The 22,276-nt window shown below is 49.0% G+C and overlaps 1 protein-coding gene across 1 annotated transcript; it reads left to right on the top strand.

Moving 5' to 3' along the window:
• Nucleotides 1–288: 288 nt before the first annotated feature.
• On the top strand, nucleotides 289–13,723 carry LOC308512557 (histone-lysine N-methyltransferase PRDM7-like; the record flags this gene model as incomplete). The annotated part of the gene is made up of 10 exons (XM_081115492.1): nucleotides 289–357; nucleotides 459–582; nucleotides 745–854; nucleotides 4,592–4,748; nucleotides 5,338–5,439; nucleotides 5,638–5,909; nucleotides 6,325–6,392; nucleotides 7,498–7,679; nucleotides 12,467–12,542; nucleotides 13,522–13,723. 10 exons carry the CDS (start codon nucleotides 289–291, stop codon nucleotides 13,721–13,723), a joined length of 1,362 nt encoding a protein of 453 aa, XP_080971618.1.
• Between the last annotated feature and the right edge of the window lie 8,553 nt (nucleotides 13,724–22,276).

The raw sequence follows: 22,276 nt of genomic DNA, 5'->3' as shown, positions 1-22,276 counted from the left end.
ACCGCTCCCCTCAGTCCCCCCAGACCGCGCCCCTCAGTCCCCGGACCGCGCCCCTCAGACCCCCCACCGCTCCCCTCAGTCCCCCCAGACCGCGCCCCTCAGTCCCCCCTGGAACGCCCCAGCCGCGGCGGGAAGGAGGCGCCCCCTGGTGGGTCTTAATGGCCGCGGCCCCGGCCCCTGGTCCCGGTCCCGGTCTGTCCGGGGGTGTCGGGGGTGGGGGGGGTCCCCTCAGCGCCTCCTCCTCCCACAGGCACTGCGGCCTTGGGCTGGGACTCGGGTGGCCGCACCATGAACCCCGACAGGGACCCGCAGGAGCGCCCCGAGGAAGAGGCTGGGAGAGCGGGGCGCAGGCCCAAGGTGAGGGGGTCCGCGGGGGGTGGGGACAGGGTGGAGGCGGGGCGCCCCCCCTCGGGCCGGGGCGGACGGACGGACGGACGGACGGACGGTCTCTCCCCCAGCCCAGGGCCGCCTGCAGGGACGTGTCCTTCTACTTCTCCCGTGAGGAGTGGGCGCAGATGGGCGCCTGGGAGCGAGCGCGGCACCGGAACGTGAAGAGCAACTACGAGGCGCTGCTCAGCATCGGTGACCGGGAGGGGGGACGGGGCCGCGGGGAGCGGGGGCCGGGGGGGGGGCGGGGGGGGGCTCCGTCCAGGGCCCCGGGCTCCGCCCCGCCCGGCGCTGGCTCTGCTGTTCGTCCCTCAGCTCTTCGCCCGCAGGACAGACTCTTTCTTTCTCTCCTTCCAGGTCTCAGGGCCCCTCGACCCGCGTTCATGTGTCGCCGCCGGAGGACGGCCAGGCCCCGGGCGGAGGACTCCGAGGACTCGGATGAGGAGTGGACCCCGAGGCGGCGAGGTGCGGGCAGAGGGCGCGCAGCTGCCTGACCCCGACCCGGTGTCGGTGGGGCGGCCTCTCGGGAGTTACCGGGGAGGAGCAAGAGGCAGAGCAGTTACACACCAGGGGCTGTTCACATAAACCCCTTTTTATTAATAATTTATTTTACAGAGAGAGGGAGAGAGAGAGAGGGAAACCTCCATCGCTGCCTCCTGCCGGCCCCCCACCTCACGGTTCATAGGTCGAGGCTCAACCACTGGGCCACACTGGCCAGGGTCATAGAACCTCTTTCAATGTGTAACAATAATTATATACAGATTTAGTGTTGACACTATCACAGAGGTCCCCCATTTCTCCCCCTTTTCTCACCTTCACCCAGACCCACCCCCCAAATCTACAATAATAAAACCATAATATGCAAATCCAGGGCGGACCAGCTGCAGGACCCACCAGATGACCGGGCTATGACACCCACTGGCGCCAGGCCAGCCAAGGCCTGTGAAACGCAATTGGTCCGGCCCCACCATCCCCCATGATGCCCTGCAGAGAGAGGCCCAGGCCACTAGCCACTGGGTCATCAATGGGGGCTCCCCGTCACCCCAAAGAGGGAGGCCCAGGCCACCAATGCAGAGCTGGGGCTGCTGAACGGGACCTCCCTCTGCAGGCGATGGATCGCAGGGCTCCCAGACTGTCAGAGGCACAGAGGGCACAGGCCCGGCTGAGGAATCCCCCCCCCCCCCCACCGCCATTCCCCCGGTGCATAAATTTATAAATTTCGTGCAACGGGCTTCTACTTTATTTTTTTTTTTTAATATATTTTTATTGATTTTTTACAGAGAGGAAGGGAGAGAGATAGAGAGTTAGAAACATCGATGAGAGAGAAACATCGATCAGCTGCCTCCTGAACACCCCCCACTGGGGATGTGCCCGCAACCCAGGTACATGCCCTTGACCGGAATCGAACCCGGGACCCCTCAGTCCGCAGGCCGACGCTCTATCCACTGAGCCAAACCGGTGCTGGCGGGCTTCTACTTTAAATATAGATATTGAACAGAGGATGAAGTACAGATGGGGTTTTGTCTATTTTTTTAAAATATATTTATTGATTTCAGAGAGGAATAGAGAGAGATAAAAACATCAATGATGAGAGAGAGCCATCGATTGGCTGCCTCCTGCACACCTGTGGGATGAGCCCGCAACCCAGGCATGCACCCTTGGCCGGAATAGAACCCAGGACCATTCCATCCGCAGGTTGATGCTCTATCCACTGAGCAAAGCTGGCTAGGGCTATTTTTAAACATTTTAAGAAAATTAGCTGATGCTCCCAATAAAAGCATAAGCCTAATGAAACCTCAGAAAACATTTTCCAATCATCCTTGGTCTGTCCTGGGATTACTCTATAACTCAGAATTCTGAAAGATAAAAATCTCCAGATTTTGAAACAATTACCAACCAAAACTGATTTCTCACCCGGCAGGCGTGGCTCAGAGATTAAGTGTCGACCTATGAACCAGGAGGTCACAGTTCAATTCCCGGTCAGGGCACACGCCCAGTTTGATCCCTGGTGTGGGGTGTTCAGGAGGCAGCTAATCCATGATTCTCTATCATCATTGAAGTTTCTCTCTCTCTCTCCCTCGACCTCTCCCTTCCTCTCTGAAATTATATATATTGTTGATTTCTCACCATCTTTTAGCTAAACCTTCTTGGGTGGCCTTCAGAGTGGAACAGAATAAACATCAGAAGGTGAGTATTTCCCAAATCCTGTGGAAAAGAAAATCTTCCTCCTGGATGCAAATGCAGGGAAGAGGAGGAAAAAGCAGAGTGCACCCTAGGAACTGCCACCTTCCTTTCCTGACCTCTTCAACAAAATGCCCAATATCATCTTAGTCGTTAATAACATCAGCAACAATAGTAGCTACCATGGGTTTTATCTTCACAATGCTTCAGACTCTAAGAATTCTACGTGAATAAACTCACTTAAACCTTACCACAACCCTATGAGGTAGGTACTATAACTATCACCATTTCTGAAGAGGAAACTGAGGTTTCAGACATATACAAGTGTTTGATTGTATGTCTGAAATCACAGTATCGGTGGTTGTGCAATCTAATCCATAGCTTCATCTCTAAACCACTTACAAGCTCATTAAAATTTCCATAGTTTTATGCACTTTCCACTGTCTCATCCATACATGATTACATCTTTCACTGACTGATGATTCCAAACGCAGTTCTCTGCTATGCTGCAGTGAGAAATGCACTAAGACTTCCGACTTGCAGAAGCTCACTGATATATAGGCAGTTTGCACAGTGCATGGTCCCAGATGAAGATGGATATAGCAACCCCAGCATCAGAGCCTCCCAGTCAAATAAAAGAAAGCATCTCTCAACTCTGGGGAGCTTCAGGTTTGACGATTCAGAAATAATAAACAATAAAGTGACTTAAGAACTTCATAGAGTGACACACTATTCAATAGAAGCTCATCTGGAACTGGTTTTGAATGCTCATTCCAGTCAGAAGAAGTATGGCTTCTTTCTCTGAGCTCTAATTAGGCCAGTGTCATCTTGTTTGAATCATTGGCTCCGCCTGCCTACCTCTGCATTGTGAGCTCTTTGGTTCACACCAGATTCTTCTCAGAAGTCCCAGGCCCAGCTCAGGGTCCCTGAGGGCCCCCTGAATGTTTGCTGAAAGAGTACTTTCAAATTTACAAATTAAACTAGAGTAGGGTCAAAGAATAATGAAGATAAATTACATGTGATTTCAAATATAGAGATGGCTGAGAGGTACATTGATAGCAGGACTGTAATCTCACATTCATACTGTATCAAAGTGCTCACAGAACACTTTGGTGAACATCATTATATTTCATGTTCATTATAACATTAAGAATTAGCATGTTATAGGTCAGGAAAATGAAGAAAACAGGCTAGTAGCACAACCTTATTCAAACAGAATTGGTGGGAACCAACTAATCTAATTACAACTATTCTTTCCATGATATAGTAAATTGCACATTTTAGCATAATTTCCTTTATTGTCATGATAGGTTTCTGCCAGCCATTTCTTTTTAAAAAATATGTTTTTACTGATTTGAGAGAGAGAGAGGAAGGGAGAGAAGCATCAGTGAGAGAGAAAAACATGGATCAATAACCCGTAATTGGGGCATGTGCCCTGACCGGGAATGGAACCGGCAATGCTTCAGTTCAACCAACTGAGCTACACCAGCCAGGGCTCTGCCAACTATTTCTTTCTTTCTTTTTTTCTTAATCCTCACCCAAGGATATTTTCTCATTGATTTTTAGGGGGGATAGAAAAAAGAGGGAGAGAAAGAGAGAAATATCAATGTGAGAGACACACATAATGACTGGTGGCCTCCTGCATAAGCCCAGACCAAGGTCCAGGCCAGGGAGGAGGATCCTGCAACCAAGGAACTCGCGCTTGACGAGAATTGAACTCAGGACCCTTCAGTCTGCAGGCCGACACTCTATCAACTGAACTACACTGGTCAGGGCCCAACTATGTCTTATTCTCTTCCCAGTATCCTTCATTCTCAATGTTCTATAAAAGAAAGAGCCTTAAGGCATGGGTTCTAGTCTTCGATTCAAAACCCACATTGGCCATTTCTTTTTTCTCTAATATTCATACTTCCCAGGTATTTCCAAGAGTTGTTGAAGTGTTCATTAAAGTCATGTATATCATAAACCCTACATAATTAAATAAATGTATGCTACCTTTTAATATGTGACTTTCACACTGAAGGCAAAGTCCAGGACGCCATTAAGTAATGAGTCCAGTTTGAAGGAATTGTCAGGAACAGCAAAATTGTTGACCACAAGTGGCTCAGAGCAGACCCAGAAACCAGTGCCCCCTCCTGGAGAAGCAAGTACCTCCGGACAGCACCCTAGATCAAAATTGGGTAAGTTCAATAATTTGGAGATTTCAGTTCCACTAATTCCTCTAGAAAGGCTGGTCAGTATAGCCTAGGTATGTGGGGTGGACTTTCAACAGGCCTGGATTTGAAACTGGAGTTAGCACTGAAGCTTTGAGCTAATCTTACAAACTCTCTGAGCTTCTGAATGCTAATGTATATAGTGAACATAAGGAAACATGGGACACATATAGTTTGAAAGCATTACATTAAATCTCAAACAATTGACACATGCAAGTTGTCCAATAAATCCATCTGTGATAAGAGCAACCATATTCTCTTGGTGTTGTGTGCCCAGATCTTTACTCAGTGCCTAACACATAATGTGCCCTCAATACATACTTTATGAATGACCAAAGCTTGGAAGGTTGAACCTGATAATGGGATCATCTAGAAACTAAATTTGAATCAGCCATCGGTAGTCAGTGTGGCGTACTAGTCTTTTAGTTAATGGAGGAAAATACCAGATACTATAAAGAACAGGTGATCATTTGATGGGAAGACATTGTGTGTTTTCTGACAAGACAGGGACTCATGTTCCAGACCCCCTTCGTTCACCAGCTCTTCTCTCATGTAGACCTCAGGAGAAAGCAGATCGAAGTGAAGACGTACAGCCTACGAGAGAGAAAGGGCCATGTCTACCAAGAGATCAGCGAGCCCCAGGACGATGACTACCTCTGTAAGCTCACCCTCACAAGGAGCATGTTATGTCCTTGATGCAATAATTTCACCTGGTCTTTGGGTGCCCAAATCATTCCCTTCCTCTCGTGACCGGGAATATAGGATTGAGGCTCACTGATGTGAGCTCCTTCTGAAGCTCTTCATGTGCAAGAACATGCACTGCACCCTGACTAATCCCTGTTGCTCTTGCCTCCAGATTGTGAGAAGTGTCAGAACTTCTTCATTGACAGCTGTGCTGTGCATGGGCCTCCTACGTTTGTAAAAGACAGTGCCGTGGACAAGGGGCATGCCAACCGCTCAGCCCTCACTCTGCCCCCTGGGTTGAGAATCGGACCATCAGGCATCCCTGAGGCTGGGCTTGGAGTGTGGAATGAGGAATGCGATCTGCCGGTGGGCCTGCACTTTGGCCCTTATGAGGGTCAGATCACAGAAGATGAAGCCACAGCCAACAGCGGCTACTCCTGGCTGGTGAGAACTTTACCTCTTCCCTGTCCTCTGGCTTCCCGTCCCTCCTGTGGCTTGGTTGGCCCCACCTTCTACATGCTAGGACATGGATGGGGACCATATGGTTAGTTAGCTCTGTGTACTGGGCGGACTTTGCATGAACATGGAGCTCCTCTGTAAGGATCAGAGGGTAAATGGGAGCAAAGTGGTACAGACTCCTCCCTTGTGGGGCTCCTGCTTAGTGGACAAATCGACTCCGACGTGTAGATGATGAGTAAGAAAAATATCCTGTGATCACCATTGGCAGTTGAATCACCATGCAGGCTGAAAGAGATTTGATGACAATAGAGTAAAGTAATTTTCCAATTATGCACACACACACACACACACACACACACACACACACACACGGACTTTAACCTCTTTTCCTGAAATGCAGATCACCAAAGGGAGAAACTGCTATGAGTATGTGGACGGAAAGGATACATCTCAGGCCAACTGGATGAGGTAAGGTCACTAGGCTTCTAGGTGCCAGAGGGGACACTCATGCCTCACAACCCACATGTCTGTCCTTCCCATCATGCCTCCCTAATGGTCTCCCTCAGTCCTCTGTTCCCCTTTTTTCTCCATACAGTGATCTTGAACATCAAGAGACATTTAGGAAAAGAGGTGGTAAAAGTACAGCATATGTCCTCAAAATACAAGTCTCCAGTTTGGGCACTGACTGGGAAAACCTTGAGGACCCTGGATTGCTCTGTGATTTATCTAACGGACATTAGTTAAACACCTACTATGTTCAAGTTAGAGGAAGGAATTCATTACTTACACAGATCACACAATCCATGACCCTAGGGAGGACTTACTGCAGATGGACATGAAAAATTATATTTCATTAATATTTAACTATAGTTTTCCTATTTTTCAATAAGTGCCCAGTGCCCAGATAGCCTTAATCCAAGGATAGTCTAAACCTGTGAGGTCAGCACATCATCCCAGCCTCAGTTCTAACTACAACTGGGTGCTGGAGCCGGCAGAGTAATAGTGCTCATGGCCCTTTCCTGAGGGGCTCTCTTGTATCAGGGGAGACAGATTATGAATAAACTACTATTGTTCTGTGTTATTTTTCTAACACAGAGAGACCTCCACGTTTCTGAGGGAACCTGGGGGAGGCAACTGAATGATGCCTTCAATAAAGTGTGGGGAGACTCGAGAAAGGCCTCTGAAGAGAAGGTAGACTTGGGCTGAGTGTTGAATGATGTGAGCTGATCGGAAGCAGAGTGCTAGATCAAGCCCTGAGTTCTGCGGTGTGACAGAGAACCTGATTTAGAGCTTAGAGAAGCTAGAGGACACCGGGTTTGATGGGGAAGTCTGGAATGAGGCTTTGGGAATGACATTAGGCAGGATGAGCACTGTGAGCAGGACTTAGAGACAGGAATTCACATGACCTTGTGACAGAGGCTCGGACATTGAACAGAAGTTTCCCCAGGAGCATGGGGGTGGGTGCCATCAGTGCTGAGGGCCTTACTCGTCAGTGAGGAGCTGGACACGATATGACAGGTAGTGGAAGCTCATTGCCTGTGGTTTTCTTTCCTTTCATCTGCCTCAACGCCAGGTACGTGAACTGCGCCCGGGATGACGAAGAGCAGAACCTGGTGGCCTTTCAATATCACAGGCAGATTTTCTACCGAACCTGCCGGGTCGTGAGGACGGGCTGTGAGCTGCTGGTCTGGTATGGAGAAGAGTATGCCCAAGAGCTGGGCATCAAGTGGAAGCCAGAGCTTGTGGCCGGGAGAGGTGGGCACCACGCTTCTTCAACATGGAAAGAAAGAATTCTTAGAAGTTTTCATGCTCCAACTCTCAAGTAGAGTAAAATCCACTCTAGAGTCAGCAAAGCTTCAAATCAGATGCTTCAGAAATGGATGGCTCATCACATAGGTCTTTGATTCTTAGGAACAATTTTAATATTTTTATTTTTGTTCTAATTTTTAAAAATATGCTTTTATTGGTTTTAGAGACAGAGACAAACGGAGAGGGAGAGAAATGTCCATCTGCTGCCTCCTGCATGCCCCCTACTGGGGATCAAGTCCACCACCCAGACATGTGCCCTGACCAGGAATCAAACTGGCTACCTCTGGGTGAACGGGACAATGCTCAACCAACTGAGCCACACTGGCCAGGGCCAATTTGTGTTCCATTTTTAAAAATACTTCATGCACAAAATGCACAGCCTCATATAGTGCTGAAAGGGTTAGAGGCAAAAAAAGAAGTTTTTAGGCACTTACCAGCTCTCTCACCTAGGTGATTGTTTGGGGGGGGGGGGTGTTAAACACTTTTAGCTGTTTCTTCTTCATTTAATCCATATTTCTAAATGAAATGTGTGTGTTAACATGCATTCATTCATTATTTCAGTGACTTGTCATGTGAATTCCTACTCAGTGCCACATAGGTTTTCCGTGAGCCGGAAATACAGATTAACACGATGTCAGAATCACTGCTCCTGAGCAGCTGGCTGGTGAAGGAGGGAAGCCCCAGCAGACACATGTGCATGTGCTTAATATTACACAGTGATTAGCGCTTCGGAGAAAACGGGCCCAGGACTAGTGCCTAGGGATCAGTGTGAGGGGAGGGTGGGTGTGTCGGATTCCGAAGGTCTTGGAAGGGCTTTCTCAGGAGACAACATTTACAAAAGCTGTGGCACAGGGTCCTGGGCAGAGGGAGCGGCTGGTGCAGGGAAGGAAAGAGGTGGGGTGTTGAGCTGGCTGAGGGCTACTCCCGTCTCAGTCTCGGTACAGAGGGTGAGAACGGAGGTTGGACAGATGCCTAGCAGCCTGGAAATACAGTGCCTATGATCCAAGCTGAGATACTGGGGACTTCCTTGAGTGAGACGGGACAATTGGGCAGTTTTCAGCTGCAGAGTGGCATGTTCTAAAATTATGCCTTGTGAATTTTTTTGGAAAATAAACTTCAGTGGGGAATCCCCTCCGAGATTATTTCAACTCCAAGTGAGAGAGGAAGGCGGACTGGCTGGAGAGAGACGGGAGTCAGGAGTGTAAGAAGCAGGGTTGGGGAAATATTTTTGTTGTTGTGATTAATCCTCACCAGAGGATATTTTTCCAATGATTTTTTTTTAAGAGAGAGTAGAAGGGAGGTAGAGAGACAGAGAGAGAAAGACATCAATAGCTTGTCTCCCACACACACCCCAACCAGGGCTGGGGATTGAGCTTGCAACCAAGGTACGTGCCCTTGACTAGAATGGAACCCAGGACCCTGGAGTCCCCAAGGCGACGCTCTATCTACTGAGCCAAAATGGCTAGGGCATGGTTGGGGAGATATTTTGAAACAGGACTTTGTAGTGTATTTGAAGTAGGCTAACACTGAAAGAAATCAAGTAGGAATACTGTGAGAGGAAAGACATATTTCCATTTTATGATTTGTTGAAAACTGAGAGAGAAGCAATTGCTAGTTGGGGCCTATGGTTTCTCTATTTTTAACTATTTTTAGTGATTTGAGAGAGAGAGGGAAACGAAGAGAGAGATAGAAATATCAACAGGGATCAGTTGCCTCCTGCTGGGATAGAGCACAAAACCTGGGCATGTGCCCTGACCAGGAATCAAACTGGTGACGTCCTGGTTCATGGGTTGATGCTCAACCACTGAGCTACCTGGCCAGGCCTGTGGTTTTTCTCTTTAACATGACTTAGAAGATACATGTATATGGAAAGGTCACTATATTCCAACCCATGTAAGGAGTGAAATGGCTTCTGATGGTCCTTGGTCTGTAAGACCTTTTTTCTTTTCAATCCTCACCCAAGGATATTTTTCCATTGATTTTTAGAGAGAATGGAAGAGGGAGGGAAAGACAGAGAGAAATACCGATGTGAGAGAAACACATCAACTGGCTGCCTCCTACACACGCCCTGACCAGGGCCCAGGCCGGGGAGAAGCCTGCAACCAAGGCACATGTCCTTGATGGGAATCGAACCCAGGACCTTTCAGTCCACAGGCTGGGTCTCTATCCACTGATCCACACTGGCCAGGGCTGTAGAAAAGACTTTTGATATGGGGTCTCTGGGTTTCTGAAGAAGAGTAGTGCAGACAAAGAAAAAGAAAAGTAGACAATAAAGGAACACTTTGTGGGAGGCAGACCTTCCACTGTCAACACAGCTAGAATGATTCCGGGGACGGGTCTTCCCAGGAGACAGAGCGTACGGCACAGGCAGCCTTGCCCACACCTGCCCTGACCAAAACTTTCTCCTTCAGCAGAACCAAAGCCAGAGATCCACCCATGTCCCTCCTGCTCTGTGGCCTTCTCCAGTCAGACATTCCTCAGCCAACATGTGAAACGCAATCACCCCTCTGAGATTCTGCCAGGAGCATCTGCAGGAAAACACCTCCAGTCGGAGGAACCTGGCCCAGAGCGTCAGAATCAACAGCAGCAGCAACAGACTGGTCCACATGGCTGGAATGACAAAGCTGAAGGTCAAGAGGTCAAAGGAACGTCCAAACCTTTGTTTAAAATGATCAGGCACAGGGGAACTTCAAGGGCCTCTTTCAAGCCTCCCAACGGACAAGCAGGGAGCTCCAGTGAGTGTGAGAGAATAATGGAGGAAGAGCCCAGCACAGGCCAGGACGTGAATCCAAAGAACACAGGCAAATTATCTGTGGGAGTAAGAATGTCAAAAACTGTAACAATCAAGCCTGGAGGGTGTGGGCAAGGCTTCAATGATAAGTCACATATCGACACACACCAGAGGACACACTCAGGGGAGAAGCCCTATGTATGCAGGGAGTGTGGGCGAGGCTTTACACGTAAGTCACATATCAACACACACCAGAGGACACACTCAGGGGAGAAGCCCTATGTGTGCAGGGAGTGTGGGCGAGGCTTTAGAGATAGGTCGACTCTTAACAGACACCAGAGGACACACTCAGGGGAGAAGCCCTATGTGTGCAGGGAGTGTGGGCGAGGCTTTACACATAAGTCACATCTCATCAGACACCAGAGGACACACTCAGGGGAGAAGCCCTATGTGTGCAGGGAGTGTGGGCGAGGCTTTACACAGATGTCACATCTCATCACACACCAGAGGACACACTCAGGGGAGAAGCCCTATGTGTGCAGGGAGTGTGGGCGAGGCTTTACAGATAAGTCCAATCTCATCACACACCAGAGGACACACTCAGGGGAGAAGCCCTATGTGTGCAGGGAGTGTGGGCGAGGCTTTACACAGAAGTCCAATCTCATCAGACACCAGAGGACACACTCAGGGGAGAAGCCTGGTGTTTGCAGGGAGGGTGAGTAAGTCAATAGCCCTAAATCGCACCTCAGCAGCTGTAGGTCAAGTGTAGGCACCACATACCTCATACCCCAGCTCTGAGGGGGCTTCAGAGGAAGCCTGCTGGCCCCTTTCCCTCCCCAAGAGTGTAATTAGTACAGAAGTAACTGGTCAAACATCCTCCACTTTTATGAGGAGAGGCAATAGACAAACCGTTCCTTAAGTGCTGCCGGGATGTCAATACCAATGTCCCTCATGGTGTTTTTGGCCTTGTTTTAATAAAGTTTGTGTCCAGACAAACCTGAAGCCGACATGCCTCATCCCCCTCATCACTGAAAGCAGAGTTCCAGGAGGGCCTCAGAGAACGCTCAGCCACAGACCTGAACCCGGGAAGGTGGAATCTGGCGTCAGTCCAGTGAGGTTCCTGCCAGGGAGAGGGATTGAGACAGACTCACCAGGAACGGGAATAGCCCCCACCAGCCCCTTGGCTTCTCCTGGCTCCTCCCTGATTCCTCCGACCTCTGTAGCCTCAGAGGAGAAAGCCAGGGAGGGCATGTGTGTGCGTGTGCGTGTGTGCGCCCCTGCACGCACCTGTGCTGCCTCAGTCTGGGCACTGGTCGCCCTCACCCTTCTTGCTGCCTGTGTAGCGTTGGCATCTCGCCTGGGGCACAGCATGTCTGTCCACAAGGGTTTGAGTCTCAGCTCTGCCCTCACAACTGTGTGACCTAAGACAAGACCCCCAAGGTCTCTGTGCCTCTTTACAATCTATGAAGCGGGAGGCTGACCCGGACTTTGGAGTGTCATTCAAAGTTGGGTCAACACTGGCGCCTCTGGCTCAGGGTGGCTAGCACGCGTGTCTCTCGGTGAACAGCGTCTGCCAGGCTTTGAGGTGACAAGGGAGGCAGAGGGCGTGGGGCCCGGGAGCCAGTTCAGAGCTCGAGCAGCCCCACTGCTCTCTGCGTGGACTCGGCTGCCTGAGCAGGAGGCGTGGGGTCAGGCATGGACCTCCCCCCAAGGCCACCCCCTCCCACTGAGGCTGGGCAGGCAGCACTGCGAGTGACCAGGACACAGGCCCTCGCCACCCTGCTGAGAGCTGCTGGGTGCACCTCACCTCACAATGTGTGCGACGCCCACCTCGCAGCAGCTCCTGGTGCCTGGCCTTGTACCTGGGTCCGCGGGTCTAAACCTCCCCTGACCCGTCTGAAATCCTTAACTGCACGTTTCTTACGGGGAGTCTGATGGGCCATGGACCCGCGTGAGCAGAGCAGGCAGGCCGTGTCGGTCATTCCTGGCCACCGGTTCACAGGCAACGTCCACCAAGGCCAGGAGCACCGACCCTCGTGGGCCCACGGGTGGGAGTCCAGCGAGGCTCCAGGGAGCAGGTAAGCGTCTGCCTGGGGAGGCGACGGGGCCACAGCAACCAGAGGCCCCGCTTTCCTTACAACAGAGCGGACGTCAATGCAGGGAGCGGGCACACGCGGTGAGGGCCCGTCACCCCCAGCCTGAGGGACCAGCACAGCACCTGTTCTTGGAGGAGAGCTCCTGAAGGGGGCACCAAACCCACGACCTGGGACCATGGCCTTCCCTCTCCCGGCGGCTGGCGTGGCTCAGTGCTTGAGCATCAACCTATGAACCAGGAGGTCAGGGTTCAATTCCTGGTCAGGGCAGAGGCCCGGGTTGTGCGCTTGATCCCCAGTGCGGGGCCTGCAGGAGGCAGATCATCAATGATTCTCTCATTGATGTTTCTCTCTCTCTCCCTCTCCCGTCCTCTTGGAAATCAATAAAAACAAAAAGAAAAGACCCTTCCCTTGCCGTGACCAGGCTTGTGAAGAGTCTACATGAACTAGGGGATTTCAATAATAATTATCCATTATTCTTTTCTCTTTTTCATGCTTTTTAAGGAAGGAAGGTGTGTGTCTTCAGTTTTGTTTTCCCTCCCTGTGCAGCCCCCACCCCCAACCCCAGAGAAAACACCGTGAACTGTCCATGTTCTGTGGCCTCCGCGATGGGCAGGGGAGGGCAGATCCTGGCGTCGCTGGGTGAGAAGCTGGGACTGAGATACAGTGGGGAGGGGACCCCACAGCACCAGGTGCTGCTCACTCCCCCCCACCTCTCCAGTGTGGCCATCTGCCCCATGGTGGCCCCCACTCCACCTCTGTCTCCCAGGCCCATGAAGGTCCCTCCTTCACAGCAGGGCTGACCTGTGCTGTGCAAATGGCGTGCGGCTCCCAGACCAAAGTCACAAAACGGCACTTTTGCCTCAGCGTTGCTCACAGGGTCTCAGGGCCCCGTGAGCAGGGAGCTGGGAGTGTGCACCCCCACCACCTGGCAGCTGCTGGACTGAGCTCTCGTCCCCGACAGGCAGCTGAGTCCTGTCCTGCCCCAGGGACACCTGCTGCCTCCAGGGCCACTCCAGCTGCACCCGTTGGCTCCTCAGCTCCTGCACCTGGCCCTGTGCTTGCCCTCGATGGGGCCGGCCACTGTCTCGGGGCAGAAAGAACATCAGCCGCCCAGGCAACAGGACGGCCTGGCCACTGCCTCCATCACACCCCCCGCTCTGTGACCCCAGCGGCTGCCACGGGTGTTGTGGGCTCCATCTGCTTTCACTCAGCTCATCTGCCCCCAGGTAAGGGCACGGCCAGCTTGGCTGGGGACCATAGCTGGGCAGGTGACGGGGTCACTCGCCAGAACAGTCAGCCAAGAACCCAGACCAGCTGACCACCCTCCACAGCCGGGTCCGATGAGCCTGGTCTGAAACTTGGCAAACTTGTCTTGACTCCCAGACATGCCCGGCTTCTGGCTGGGAGCGCACTGATCACCAGGGGGCAGCTCCTGCATTGAGTGTCTGCCCCCTGGTGGCCAGTGCGTGTCACAGCGACGGGTCTTTCCACCATTAGGTCGATTTCCATCTTACCGTTTCATTATACAGGATTAACTCTATTTAAAATTCTGCACATTTTCCGTAACATACCTAGTTGAGGTTGTTTCTTATACAGTGGGGCCTTGACTTACGAGTGTCCCGACTAATGAGTCTTTCGAGATACGAGCCATCTCTCCGCTGATTTTTTGCCTTGAGTTGCGAGCTAGAATTCGGGTTACAAGCCAGCTTCGGACACCCCACCGCTAGTTGGCGCAGCGAACGTCACAGTGAACGCCACATCAGCCCAGCATCACGTGTCTCACTCGTTCACTTTAATGATTTGACATATGAGTAATCTGAGTTATGAGCTCCGTCACGGAACGAATTACACTCGTAAATCAAGGCCCCACTGTATATGACCATTTTGACATAATTTTCTGAAATTCAAAGGTTTTGGCTATGTCAGACCTCAGGTCTCTGCTGGTGATGTGTAGTTGGTTTTCCAAGAGGTTCTTCTATCTTTTCATGGAGGTAAAAATACCTCAATTATAGCCACTCCTGCTGCCTTACTATTTTCATTTCCTGTGCTAAGCTCATTGTATTGCATCATATTTCTTCAATTATCTTCTCCACTTCATTTCCACAACATTCGCTTGTCAGAGTACTTCTTAGTAAGGTCCTTCAATGCTAAACCAAATCCTGTTTTCATCTGTGTTTGGAGGTTTTCAAGGTTGAATTCTGTCTTCCCTTGAAAATTGGGTCAATTTTGCTTGGAGATACTTCTTTTGCGCCGTCCTGAGCCACCAGGACCTGCCGAAACCACGAAGCATGTTCAGCCCCCGTTGCAGTGAGGGCTGCACCTGGAGGCTGAGAGGGTGGAGGCGGGCAGAGCACGCCTTTCACGCGATGGAGGAGCTCTGTGGTTGTGGGGAAGCGCTAAGACTCGCTGGCAGGGTGACTCCATGCGAGGCAAGCTTCAGAGCGCAGAGCGGACAGCAGGCGCTGGAAGGAGAGGAATGGAACATTCCGTGGAAAGGACATTCTGACGGCTACTCCCCTGCCCTCCGGCCTCCACAGGCAGCCCTCGCGCTCTCCCCCTCCCTCCCCTTCCCACCTCGTGGTACTTTGTCCCCACAGCAAACCTCTGCTCACCGCCAGCACCAAGTGTCCCACCAGGAGGGCACCGCCGCCTCAGGCCTTCCAGGGACCAACTCCAGGCATCCCTGTCTCAGCACCCGCTGCTCATCCACTAGAACACGGGAACACCTTCCCTTGCTGTCTGTAATCTGGTGGCCCATGTGGTGTGTCTGCAGAGTCAGGTTGACACCCCAGAGCACCTGTTTTTAAAATGTGGGGACAGGAGAATAGGCGGGAATGAGGGGAGATCATGAGACTGTCCAGGGGAGAGGCTGGGCTGCAGCCAGTGTACTGAGAGGCAGTTCTGAGGTGGCCACTGAGCCCTGGGGACTGGACTGGATCTCCCAAAGAGCTGGGACTGGAGGCCATGCGTCACAAAGGCTGGAGAGAAGCCACCACGTGCCACAGAGGCCCAGGGAGGAAAACATCTCCAAATCCAGGACGTGGACCTGGTACCAAAAGCCACAGTGGCCACCCTGGCCCGGTGGTTCTGTTGGTTGGAGTGTCATCCTGTGCACCAAAAAGCTGCAAGTTCGATTTCCAGTCAGAGCACATACGGGAAGCAGCCAATCCATGTTTCTCTCCCCCATCAATGTTTCTCTCTCTCTCTTCCTCTCAAGAAAAAAAAAAAAAATCAGCCCTCGCTGGTTTGACTCAGTGGATAGAGCATCAGCCTGTGGACTGAAGAGTCCCAGGTTCAATTCCGGGTCAGGACACAGGCCCAAATTGCCTCGGCCAGTTGGAGAATACCACCCTCCTGTGCCCCAACCCTGGTGGGCTGTGTGTCACTGTAAAAAAGGAAAAAAGAGCCAAACCGGTGTGGCTCAGTGGATAGAGCGTCGGTCTGCGGACTGAAGGGTCCCAGGTTCGATTCCGGCCAAGGGCATGTACCTGGTTGCGGGCACATCCCCAGTAGGGGGTGTGCAGGAGGCAGCTGGTCGATGTTTCTCTCTCATCGATGTTTCTAACTCTATCCCTCTCCCTTCCTCTCTGTAAAAAATAAATAAAATACATTTAAAAAAAGAAAGAAAGAAAGAAAGAAAGAAAGAAAGAAAGAAAGAAAGAAAGAAAGAGACCACAGTGCACAGGACAGGAGAACCATGGGTGAGAAGTGGCAGTGTCTGTCCTCCAGAAACACAATGTCATCTGACACCAGGCCTAAGCCCCCCATCACGCAGGCCAGCAGGCCAGCTGCCGAGGTCTGTCCTGCACGGCCTGTGGCCTGAGCCACTCGCCCACCAGTCGGCCCCACCTGAGGTGAACTCGGGCTGCCTGCCAACTCCCTTGGGGCCGGCACCACAGGGCCTCCTGATGAGGCCGCAGGCCCGAGCCTGCCGCCTCCTTTCGCGGTGCCGTTCCCGGAGGGGCGAGGGCGCAGTGGACGCCCCGGGACACCCGCAGGCGGCGCTCCCTAGTGGGACCATTCTCTATGAGGACCTGCAGGCCAGCGGTGAAGCGGGACAGGGCCTGGGCCGGGTGCTCAGAGCTCAGCGCACCCACACCAGCTTCCTCCCCCTCCCCCCTCCCCTCCCCCTAGCCCCTAACCCAGGTGTGGGCAAACTTTTTGACTAGAGGGCCACAATGGGTTCTTAAACTGGACCGGAGGGCTGGAACAAAAGCATGAATGGAGTGTTTGTGTGAACTAATACATGTTAACACTGCTGCTGGTGAAGGAGCGGAGGGGAGAGCAAGAGAACCCTCAGCTCTTTCGGCTCCGCGGCCGGATAGAACAGCCGAACCGGCCTGATCCAGCCCGCGGGCCGTAGTTTGCCCACGGCTGCCCTTGGCCCTGGCCCCGACCCCGACCCTGACCCTGACCCTGACCCTGACCCCTGGCCCTAACCCCGACCCTGACCCCGGCCCTGACCCCGACCCCGACCCTACCCCTAGCCCGTAACCCCTGGCCCTGGCCCCGACCCCGACCCCGACCCCGACCTCGACCCTGACCTTGACCCTGGACTCTGACCCTGACCCTGACTAAAACTCCCCCTAATCCTATAACCGGCAAACCAGTAACCAGTAATCTGGCAACCATTAACCTAGGCAAACCAGTAACCGGTAATCTGGCAACCATTAAACTAGTGACATGAACTGGTCAGTGGTAACCAGTTAGCTAGTAACCTGGTAAGCAGTAACCAGTAACCTGGTAACTGATAACCTGGTCACCGGTATCTGGTCACCGGTAACTGGTCAATGGTTACCAGTAACCGGTAACCTGGTGTCGAGTGTGTTTCCTTCCACGACTCGCGTGGAGTAGGGTTTGGTATCTGAAAGAGGAGCCGCACAGCAAATGAGAGAAAAAGACACAAGATAACTTTGCAATATTGGGGGACCAGGCGGCAAGTCCCGAAGGACTTCTTCTCCCTGTGCTCAGGCCTCACCAAGCTTTTATTGATCTGGGATGCACCCATAGCATAGCCCTAGGCAGGTGACCCCCTAGTAACAAGCAGACTAGCCCATCAGCAAGGATTTACATAATAATAAATGGGGGAGCAGTTTCAGCTACCACTGTCTGGACAAACAGAGTTGGCGCCTAGCTCCGAGCTTTGGGAGGGCTTCAAAGGCACCCAGCCTTCAGGGGGTTTCTCTGTCTATGCTTATCAGATAGTGAAGGCAACAAACAGTTTCCCACATCTCCCCCTTATTTTTTCTTTAAAAAATAATCAAGTCCCAATTTCAATGTCCAAAAGTTCTGAGTCCATGTTTCAATGTCCAAAAGTTCATGTGTACACGCCAGCAATGAAATGTTGGTTCTGGATGGTGGAAAATGCAGGTCCGGTCCTTTCTGGTCTGGTCCTGGGCACCCTGCAGCGACGCACAGCTGCAGACTGCTAGCATGGCAAGGCGTCTTCACCATCTCCATCTCTGAACTGTCTCTTCTGTCTTTGTGGCTGGAGCAATCTGTTCAGTTTCTCTCCGGGATCCCTTGTTGCAGGAATCCACATGGTCTTGGAGCTGTTCTCTGAAAATATACAAACATATTCTCGACCAAAGGTTAAAGGAAAAAAAACCTTACTTGGGTTCTTTTCTTTAACATGATCTTTCCCTGGCTTACCCTGGCCTAATGTGTGGTTTTTCTGGGTGTCTCACTATTAGCATTATAAACAAAAAATTTTTTTCCTCTAAATGTAATTTAGTTACAGGATCTATTTCCTTACATGGTATTCTTCCACTATATTTTTCCACTATCCCCCTTTTTTTTTTATTTAATTAGGAGACTTCTTGGAAATTTTATAATGCAGTCTAGATAGCTTTACATATTAATTTTTTGCATGCAAAAAAATGAACCTGAACATGCTTTAGGTTCATAGCATGTTTACCATGAAATGAAAGTTTTTGTTAATACTTTTTGAATAATTACTTATTTCAAGTTAGCCAAATTTAATTAATTTGAAAACTTGACTTTGATTAATTTGAAAACTATTTTTGCTGTCAAATTTAATATTTTAACAATAATCTTAATTTACACTGTAAATATTAATTGAAAGGATCACTTTACATCCTTGTGAAGGCTCTGAGCATTCCTGTTGTTAGGCTAGATTTAGACATAGGGTCTGTTAGCCAAACCTCCGTTTATCTGGATTCTGATTTCAGCTGGACCAAATCTCTTCTATTTGGTTCCTGATCTGGGCTGGGCATGGGAAGCAAGAAGCAGCCATGGGGACAGGAGACCTTCCTCAGAAGGGCCGAGTGTTCAAGCCCGTGAACTGTTCAAGCTCGTGCACCATTGGGGGGGGGGGGGGGGTGAGGATCTGTGCCCCACCTTTGTTGCACCCCAAGTTTTCTCCTACTGGCCCCCAGCTGTGCCTGTCTTAGGTCGTCCCAACCTTTGGGATCTTACCCGTCGTTGACTACCAGCTATCTCTGGGCCAAGTAGGGTGATGTGTGGTTCAGTTCTGTCTCCTTGATAGCCTATGTCCCTCTGGCCTCCATGCCCAGCAACTGCCTTTGGGTCCCCTCGCCTGCTGGCGGGGCCCCGGCATTGATCATAGGGAACCCAGGTTTCTTCTCCAGAGAGGGCCCAGCTTACGCCATTGGGCAAGAGACAGATCCATGGTACCAGCTTTTCATGATCCCAGCTTGAACAGAGAGCTCAGATAACAGCTGTAGGCAATTGGATTCCTCTTGACAAAAAAAGGTCAAGATAGGTCAATACAGAATGCTTAAGTGCCTTCTCCAGGAGGCCCTCCACACAGTGGAAAGGAATAAATCCCTTCATGTAAAACATTCAAATTCATTTGTAAATTTGTTTGGAATAAATGTGCAGTATACTGTTATAAAGCATCAAAAATTATTAATAAAACTTGTAGAATAATACCATGTAAGAATATTCTTTGCTCTAGGTTATGACAACTTAATTTTAAACTCAAGGTTTGGAATGAGGAACCTAGTTTTCAAAAAAAAAAAAAGAAATTTACAGAAGCAGAGACAGTATGCTATCTAAATTACAGTTTTGGGTAAATCTAGAGTCCTTGGGTAACCTAGGTAAAACTTAGGCATGTTATCAGAACTACAGTTTTTACCTGAATTAATTGTTACCATACTTCACTTTACCATGCCCCAGGTGGTCTCTGGGCTGTTGGTTGTCTGCTTTGTCTTCCTCCTGCTGGATTACACTTAGAGAAATTTTAACTTAAAAAAGAAAAACCTTTCTTTTTTACACCAAGTAACTTATAGGGTTACTTCTTGGATGTTGACTGATAGTGCCGCAAGGCCATGCGTTCCAAGTCATTAAACATTTATGGTGACTGTACTTATTTTCAGATTTGGTATTTTAACAGCAAATCATTAGATTATCCTGTAAATATTAGTGGAAGATATTTCAAAATATTAAACTTTCTCCTTTTTATTAAATTTACAATAATGTTTTTAAACAGCATTCCCTTTTGGCATATTTGCATATACAGAGGAATCATGGGAAGCCTTCAGTAACCTTTTTAGAAGAATTTTACTTTACTAGAATTCAATTGCTTACAAAGATTAGTAAATTCAGTAAAGTTTTATGTCTGATACACGAGGTGCAAACGCTGCTTCACTTCCAGCCTAATTTAAAATGCAGCGGTGAGGAGCTTTTAAATAAAAGACATTGCTAGTTTAAATAAAGACTTTGCTACTAATAAATCAATTCTTTCTTTTATTTGGCAGAAATTCCTTATGCAACCAAGTATATTATATTTTGAAATACTGTACTCTGGAAAAACTGTCAAATACATATCTAATTAAAACATTTTCAACACTTAAAAACAGTTTTCAACATAATAGGATCTAGTCTTGACCATTGAATCAATTACTCTTAATTTGTTTATGATATATGCATAACTGTGGTTCTACTGAGAATTTAAGATATCTTTTAAAAATGTCTCTATCTACAAGCCTTTTAAGAAATACGAGCTCTATTGTCGGCCCTTATAAAGCAAACTGCTCAAAAAATTGGTCTATCATACCACTGAAATTATATTAAGACCGTGATTGCTAATTTATTAAGTATTAAAAATATCTTCTTAAAAATAGTATTAAATAAATCCGAGAGGCAAGCACACTTTCTGCCCCATCTGCATTTCCACGGTAAAACTCCGCCTTAAAACTCCACCCCTGAAATTCCATCCTGCCCCAGTGAGCAGACACCCCCCTTGTGATTGGCCAAGTCAGAGGGCGGGGCTGTCCCAAGATTGCGGCCCCCAGGGGCACGGCAGGCCATGCGGCCAACATGGCGGCTGCCAAGTCACACAGCCCAACATTGTGGCTGTCTACACTGTTCTCTGACAGAAAAGATGATTTCCTTATTCTCACAATAAACAAGGGAAGAGCAAACCAAAATTCCTAAAAGATAGATGGCCAACATTATATTGTAGACAAACAGAAATGTCATTAGCTGTTTATACCCTTTATAATTATCTTAGATATTTAATTAATTTCTCCCGATTCAATTTGCACTTTAAACTTTCAGAGCTTTAAATCTTAGATAATTCAAATAAAATATAAGGCATTTTCAATTAATAGATTAACTTCTATCTTCTAGACTTCATACTAGGCATACTCAGATCAACATTTCAGTATTATAAATTTCAATGCTTTTAGATGATTTGAACTTAAAAGCTTTAAGTTTCCAGCCAATAAGCCTGGCATAGCTGCTAAAATGGTCACAATTTTCCTGTTGGGGAAGTCAAGAAACAAAACCATAGCTATTCACATGTTAAACTTGACTATCAACTTCCTGGTGGTGCTTGCCTCAGGGCGGGAAATTTCAAAAGAGTTACTTTAAATCGCCTTGGGAAGCCAGCCTTAATTAAAGGGCATAGCCATCTTTTACCTGGGCTACTTAGATTTTTATAATTAATATAGTTCAATAATTCTTGAGATTCAAATCCAAATTATTATTTTAAGGCATACTCTTTAGCAAATTTTTGTAACAGAGACAATTTTACTGAATTTTCTTTTCAGCCTTGAAGTTAACTTTTTAACACCCTTCATTAGCATTAAAAAACTGTTCTTTATTATGGAAATATACCAATCTTGTTGCTAGAATCTAGCCAGCATCTTTTTTCCTTTGGGTAAAATTTGCCATTTTTCTTAGGAAATAATCAGTCTTGGGTTTTATTCTGTACATTTGGAAAGAGATTTCAGCTCAAAACTCTATCTAAATGTCCAAAATCGGACGATGCGCGCCTTAGTTCTAAGCCAGTTTCTCTTTACACGTGCACAGAAATCCCAGACGCATTTTTAAATTTTGTAAAACTTTTCAATTAAGAGAAGGAGACTTTAAATTAGAATACTGGGGAGGGGTCCACACTGGATCGCCACATGCTCCTTCTTCCCTTTCCCCACCTTCTGCTTTTGGGGGAAGTTTCAGCAAATGACTCAGATGGCGTATTTTTCCCAAAGTCATGCTTAATAGAAAACATTTAAAATTTTTCCCTATTTCGCTTTCTAAAGCAATGGCTAGCACCCAAGGTTATCTTAGCCAAAGTTTGGTTGTCATAAGATGTTCTCCAATAATTTTTAAATAAAACATTAAGTAATCTCATTGTGGGAGAGCTTATAACTCTGCCTTTTCCTGCCACCTTTGAATCTCTCCACACCAGAGGCGGATTTGGCAGCAGGGTTTCATTTCTTATTACA

Source organism: Myotis nattereri, assembly GCF_964212035.1.
Source record: "Myotis nattereri genome assembly, contig: HAP1_SCAFFOLD_137, whole genome shotgun sequence".
NCBI classification, from domain to species: Eukaryota; Metazoa; Chordata; class Mammalia; order Chiroptera; family Vespertilionidae; genus Myotis; species Myotis nattereri.
This window is presented reverse-complemented; position numbering and strand designations above follow the sequence as displayed.